General features: G+C 47.4%; 1 protein-coding gene across 1 annotated transcript; it reads left to right on the top strand.

The window, feature by feature from the left end:
• Positions 1-2,658: 2,658 nt before the first annotated feature.
• Positions 2,659-6,877, top strand: Nat8f3 (N-acetyltransferase 8 (GCN5-related) family member 3). The gene is made up of 3 exons (NM_080883.1): positions 2,659-3,117; positions 3,382-3,601; positions 4,183-6,877. The coding sequence occupies exon 3, from the start codon at positions 4,253-4,255 to the stop codon at positions 4,937-4,939; it is 687 nt and encodes a 228-aa protein (NP_543159.1). The 5' UTR covers positions 2,659-3,117; positions 3,382-3,601; positions 4,183-4,252; the 3' UTR covers positions 4,940-6,877.
• The last annotated feature ends 271 nt before the right edge of the window (positions 6,878-7,148 follow it).

Raw genomic sequence — 7,148 nt, 5'->3', positions numbered from 1 at the left:
AATCCTGTAACTTGTGGTGCATTCCCCTTTGACATCCCCCATCCCCTGGTGCTCACAGCCTCTGCCTTTAAATACTCTTTTTCCCAGCCTCTCGGGGCCGACACCTCTGTCTCCTGCGCGGGATACGTGTCGGCCCGGAGATCTCTGTAATAGGTCTCCGTAATAAACCTCGCCTTTGCTTATTACATCCAAAATGGTCTCTCTGTGTCTGGGGTCCGCGATTTCCCAAGACTTGAGTAAGGGTCTCTCTGCGTGGGATCTTTCACTGGCTGCAGGTGCAGGGCTCTAAAGGCCTGACTGAAACTGTTTTTTATTCATTTGTTCCTTTTTGAAACGAGTTAAAACCAAATCAAGGTGTAAACGACCGGCAGATAAAGTTTTTACCATATTTTTCTTTTGAACATGAAACATAAAACATTTAAACAACGAGAAACAAAAACCACCAGACATAAACTGACAGATATGGGGACATCCTGGTGCACCAGGGACAGACAATAGACAAAGAGGGGAAAAAACCAGATGGTGTTCACGGTGACTATCCACTCGAGTGGAGTCGATATGGACGATGGATTGTCTCAATTCCTGGACTAGTCCATCAATGTGTTGAGACCCAATTCCTGTAAGATACTGAGATATATTATCTGAGCAGCACGACTGACATTCGCCAATGGTATGGAAGTGAAACACAGTCCTGAATATTTTTACTCACAACCCAATTACATTAACTCCATCAAGCTGTGCATGGGTATTGAGATGTCCTTTTGTTTGATTCTCCTGAATAAATTTTCAGGCGGTCTGCCTCTATCAAGCCTAATCAGTATGACTCTGCAAATCTTATAGAGCCTGATCACACCTTTTGCCAGCACAATGACAAAATTTTTCTCCCAAAATACTGCGTTCCTTTTATCTCCTTTTCTTTTCGTTTTTTCTTTAGAGACCTTTTCTCCCTCTGACATACTTTCTTGTTGTTCTGTAAGGACCCTCTGACCTGTCCTAATGGCTGTAACGGCTTCCCACACAAAGAAAAAAATAAACAAAATTACCAGCCTTGTCCACGAAGGATCCATAACTTTCGGTTTCTTCACAGTTTTTGCAGGGGTCCCTCCCTCAGTAGCCGAGGTGGCCACTGTCCCCGGGGCATCCTTTCCCCGTACTATCACCTCTGGCGGTGGTAAGACCGCAGAAGGGCCTGGTGCTTGAGATCGATCAGTATCATTTTTTCGTTGCAACCTTTCACTACACTCCATTTCTGACATGCTTTCCTATCATGTCTCTCGGAGTTTACCTCAATTCCTGCCGCTTCTGGATTCTCTCCTCGGACGGAGGACTCCCTCTTGGCGCCTGGCGATGGTGTGGCATTTTTTATCCCGGGTTTCGGCACCAAATGTCCCACGCGCGTCCTTGCCAGCAAGAAAACACGCGGGGACATGCGAATCCTTGCGGCAGCCAAACTTTATAAAAATCTTAAAGAGAGCCCCGCGCGCCCGCATGGCTTATATACACCCTAGCGCGGTGCATCCACACCTGATTGGTCGCTCACCCATGATCTCATAAGGCACGCCCCGGAGTGGGCAAAGACCTGGCACGAAGGCACTCTTGCACTCTTGCACATGCGCACACAGTTAACTTCCTGAAAGGAAGTCGGCTGGCGCGGTGGAGGCCAGCGCCATCTTGTAATGGCGGAAGCTATCCTGGCCTTTCACGTGGGGCGCAGTGGAAGCCAGCGCCATCTTGTGGTGGCGAATGTTAAAGCAGCCCTCTACACTTGAGGAAAATGACAACAAAGAAAATGAACCCAGAAATTTGGCACAGACAAACCAGCAACTTCACTAGAGATGTGGATCTGCCTGGAGTTAGGGGGCACCACAACCTGAAACTCCCAACTGTGAATGCTGCCCCCAGCAGAGTGGGTGGTGAGGCTGCTCTCAGCATCAGGGAAGCACAGGACTTTGCACTCCCTCTGCTATGCTTAGAAACCCCAGCTTCCCTCAAGGGGGGTTATCCCCACGCTAATCATCAACTCCAGGTCACTAGAAACTCGGGCCAGAAAGAATTGTCACCTCCTCAGAGGTGAGCCTGGTTGGCCAGCTTCTTCCAGATGGACTCTGTCCCAGTCTGGAAGGAGTTTGCCTGGGAGCTTCCACTCTGGAAACTGAGGCTGAGAGCCAGACTGCAGGGGCTAAGGATGGACAGGCACTAAATCTGTCCTCAGCCCTCATCTCTGTGAATGTCCCCCACTCCACTGAACCATGCACAAGGATACAGATGGGGTGGCACGTTGCAGGAATGTGGTGTGTGCTATCCTAATCTACCTGGACTCACTTCATCAGATCTGTGGTGTGGGTTATCCTAATCCACCTGGACTCACTCATCAGATCTGAGGTGTGGGTTATCCTAATCTATCCTCCCTGGAAAAACGAGTCAGCAAAGAAAGCTGGTTGGTCATGTCGGAGAGATCTGGAGGATGTGCCCCAAGCTAGTGATACCACAGGCCAGACTACCATACCTTGCCAAAAGGTCAGCACAGTCTTGTACTGCCTCTGCCTGTTCGCTGAGGGAGGGGTGCTGTTCTGGCTGCTGTCCCATGATCCCTCTCCATTTCCGTCTTTGTTGCTGAGAGAGGTTATGTAAGAATGTTACGTAAGCCTTCTCCTTTATTTGTGCTGACTATTGAAAAGCAGGCCTTGTGTGCTGGGACACGCACTCCGTTTCAAAACCGTGAGATTCCCCACTGAGCTGGACTCCTATGTGGAGGGTCAGCCTCCACTTGTGGTTTATCTCTGTGAATGGGGGGGTTGCTCCTAGTTTTGTACACACACAGGGAGGTGAGGGACAGAGAGAGAGAGAGAGAGAGAGAGAGAGAGAGAGAGAGAGAGAGAGAGAGAGAGAGCGCACCAACTGCTACAGACAAATACTGACTTCATCCTAGGCAGTAAGTCGTGAGCTGAGGGCATAGGTGGGTGTCTTCCACAGGGACACTTTACATATTTACATAGAAGGGTGTCTCTCTAAGCCTGGGGCCTGAGAAGACTCATGCAGTATGGCAGGTGCATCAACACATGACTGAGGAAGGGATGGAGAAGTCAGTGAAGACCACCAGGAGCCATTAAGAAGGAGGTAGGTGCAGCCTGGGCAGGGAGAAGCCCTCCAGGGAAGGGTCTTGCTGTACACTTGTGCACACTGCTGCTTGTGACAAGTGAGCTTGGGAGGAGGGTCAGAATCCCTGGGCTCAACATAACAAGGGAGCAGAGTGCACCTCAGAGGGGGACATGGGTACTAGGCAAGAGTTTCTGCACCCGGGAAGGGATGAAGAGGTGAGGTGCAGGCCCCTGAGTGACAGTAATGGCCCCAGAGCCATCTCAGATCCTGATTCCCTTCCAGGTTCATTCTGTGGAGGTCACGGAGTTGACTGGCCCTGCATGGATCTTCACAGTCTAGCAACTTGGCTCTGTGGTTTATAATTATCAAGCATCCAGCTTCCAGCCAATGAGGTTTCTACCAAGTCTGCTACCTCAATAAACGTCAGGTCACTGAGTAGCTTCACCTTCAGTCACAAGCTCAGCAGTAAGGCTGATCTAGACCCTCAGCTTGGAGCAACTTGGTGAGTATGTTTGGGGGCAAGGTGGGGAGGAGGTGCCTCTGCATTTGTCTGGAGTAACAGGACCTTCTCTTTCACGTTTGCTCAAATGTCTAAATGTTCAGAGTTGAGGGGCAATGGCTTTGTTGAAATTTGTTCTTGGAAATGCTGGATTTGCAATGTACACACTCTAGAGAAAGAGAGATCAAAAGGGTCGGGCATGAAGACTGGCTGTCACAGGATACTATCTCAAAATCCAAGAAACTTAGAGAGTCAGTAATGGGTCCAGGATGGAGGCAGAGAAGGGGGCCACTAGTACTTCTAGGGGAGTCTAGAAGGCAAGTGTTTTGTTTTGTTTTTAAATCATGTTCTGCAGGTGAAGAAACAGGTTCAGAAAGATTAAGTGACATCCCAGTGTCACATATCCAGGCAGGCAGAAAATTACATTCCAACCAGTGTGTCTGGCCTTCCAATACTTTCTACCTGTGATGGTTTCCTCTTAGGTCACATGTGCATGTACACACACACACCCTTGAACAGGTTAATGACAAGCTGAGAACTTGGTTGGGGACTTATACTTATGTGGTTTCTTTTCTCTTCTTCAGCGTTACAGGGAAACACAGTCAGAGGTGGCTGTGTCTTTGGCCTTGGAGATCTGAGACCCAGAAGTTTCCCATGGCTCCTTATCATATCCGAAAATACCAGGACAGCGACCACAGGAGTGTAGTGAATTTGTTCTGCAGAGGCACGGAGGAGCACATCTCCGCCAGCTTCCGCTACATGCTGCTGCTGCCCGGAACCCTCCTGATCTTACTCGGGGTCCCTCTTACTCTATTCTTGGCCTCAGGCTCCTGGCTTCTGGTTCTTCTGTCCACCCTTACCCTCCTTGTTTCCCTGTGGCTCCTTGCAAAATACCCTTGGGAGAAGTATACGGCAATGTGTTTGCACTCAGACATGGCTGATATCCCCAGAACCTACTTGAGTTCTCATTACTCCTGCTTCTGGGTGGCTGAGTCTAGAGGTCAGATGGTGGGCATAATCGCTGTTTTACCAGTGAAGGATCCCCTCCTGCAGAGGAAGCAACTGCAGCTACGTCACCTCTCTGTGTCCCTGGAGCACCGGAGAGAGGGGATTGGAAGAGCTATGGTCAGGACTGCCCTCCAGTTTGCAGAGATGCAGGGCTTCAGTGAAGTTGTCCTGGTCACCAGCATGTTGCAGTATGCTGCCCTAGCTCTGTACCAGAGCATGGGCTTCCAGAAGACTGGTGAGTTCTTCTATACCTTTGTCTCTCGACTAAGGAATTCTCCAATGATATGCTTAAAATATTGCCTCACTTCTGCTCTGAATGACCTGAAAACCTGAAAGACCTGCTCTGAGAGACCTGTGAGCTCTCTCCTGTGGCCATCAGTCAGGATCTAATTGCTTCTGTAATAGTAACAAGCAAACCCAGCTATTTCAGCAAACCACTGACCCTCACTCTCAAGCACATCGGAATAAATGTTTGTGGATGGGGTTGGGGCAATGGCTACTCTTTGTTATCCATGCTTTTCTGAGGTATCCTTTAGCTAATACTACAATCATATATAAAAAGTAACGCAGATAATAAAATTTAACTTAGCTTGTGAATCTTTGGATCATTTACAGAGCTTGGCAGGACAGCTCTCAGGGTCTCAGGACACCTTGGGTCGGCTGAAGCATGTCACTTCATTCTAGCAGTCTGGCTCAGGCAGGGCTCAAGGGTTTTGGAGAGTAACAAAAGCAAAAGCTAAGGAAGTGAAGGTCTTTCTCAAACACTGAAGGGGCCACATGCAGAAACATCCAAGACTTGGGTGGAAACTCACCTTCCTCTGTCGTAGACGGAGTGCAGTCACAGAACCAAGAGGTAGGCTATAGCCCTGTGACTGGCCAGGCAGCCGCTCAACTGCTTCTGCACAAGGTTAGGAGAGTGGGTGCAGGTGGGGCACAGGGTGTTTTAGAAATTGTTTACACCCTTTGGCAACTGACAGGACTCCATCTTGTGGGACGGCATGCATGCATTGAAATAGGCTGGACATGGCGTGTTCCTGTAGCCCAGAAAAGCTATAGAATTAGTAAGGGGACACAACTTCATATGTCCATACTGCCCTGGGATTCCTCATTTCTCCAAGTGCCTCCGGCCTGGATGCATTCCTGCAAGCTTTGATGTCTTAGGGTTATGACTATTTTAATAGCAGTGTAAATTTTATCAAATGCCACCGACTTGTGTATTTTAAAATAGTTAACTCCACACATCTACGTGCCTCTAATCTCAGTGCTCAGAAGGCAGAGGTGAGGCAAGAGGCTATCTGTGAGTTCCAAGACCAGCCTCATCTACATAGCAAATTCTAGGCCAGCAAGAGCTACATAATGAAACCCTATCTTAATAATAATACTTTAAAAAATAAAATGGTTAACTTTAAAATTTGTAAATGCTTTCTCCCAATAATTGGAAAATGAAAGAAGCTTATAGATTTGTCCAAAACTCTCAAGTTCACAAGCAGTTAAAGAGAGCAGTGCTGTCGAGGGAAGCTGATTTTTGGAGATTCCACAGATGGCAAAATGTAGACCTATGATTTGTACAAGGATCAGTTTATGTGCATATAAGGTGGGGGACTGATGGTTTTCCAAAAGGCAGAAAGGAATGAGGACATAGACCAAGATAGTTTTAGAGGTTGGGACTTAGATCCAGCAGTGAGAAATCCTGGAATGTGGGTTCCAGACCTCCTGTTCCTTCAGCTAATAAATAATTTTTCTAAAGAACACGATTTTATTCTGAAAATGGTAAAAATGTAAAGACATTAGTATCTCTGAGGATCCATCCTGACTCCTAGGAATATGACCAGGTGCGTCATGCTCCTGTCTCATGTGTCCTTGATCATGGGCTGTACCCTCAAACTGTGAGCCAAAAGAAACCTTTCCACGTAAAAAGCACATCCTGTTATGTAATAGGTTATTGATTAAAGTGTAGCCTATTTTTTTTCAGTTTGGTTTTTGCTTTCTGGACACATTTATTCACCTGGGCACGTACATATGCACACTTAAGGACAAGGGTGTACACAACTGAAGCCTGCCAGCCTGACCTCCAAACTTCTGTCCCTGCCTGCTTTCCTCTCTTCTCACGTAAAATTATGTAAATGTACATAATATACATTTTCTTACATTTTGGGGGTGGGGTTCAAAACAGAGCTTCTCTGTATAGCCTGGCTGTTCTGGAACATGCTCTGTAGCCCAAACTAGTCTTGAACTCAGTTATCTGCCTGGTTCTGCTGGGATTAAAAAGAGTGTACCACCACTGCCTGGCTCTATGTATGCATGTATGTGTGCATGTATGTGTGCATGTATGTGTGCATGTATGTATGTATGTATGTATGTATGTATGTATGTATGTATGTATGCATGTATTCATTCATTCATTTTATCTCTGTGTGTAAGAGAGTAGATGTAGAAATGTGTGCCTGTGTGGAGGTCAGAGAACAGTTTGTGGGAGTCAGTTCTCTCCTTTCACAGTTGTGGGTCAGGGGATTGAACTCATTTTGTTAGACTTGGCAGTAAG

The sequence above is a fragment of the Rattus norvegicus genome, chromosome 4, assembly GCF_036323735.1.
Source record: "Rattus norvegicus strain BN/NHsdMcwi chromosome 4, GRCr8, whole genome shotgun sequence".
Lineage (NCBI taxonomy): Eukaryota > Metazoa > Chordata > Mammalia > Rodentia > Muridae > Rattus > Rattus norvegicus.
Note: the sequence above shows the minus strand (reverse complement) of the source record. Positions and strands in the feature narration are given on the sequence as shown.

Excerpts from the sequence above, each read along its gene's own strand:
- Nat8f3 (NM_080883.1), top strand. The coding sequence starts at position 4,253 with ATGGCTCCTTATCATATCCGAAAATACCAGGACAGCGACCACAGGAGT.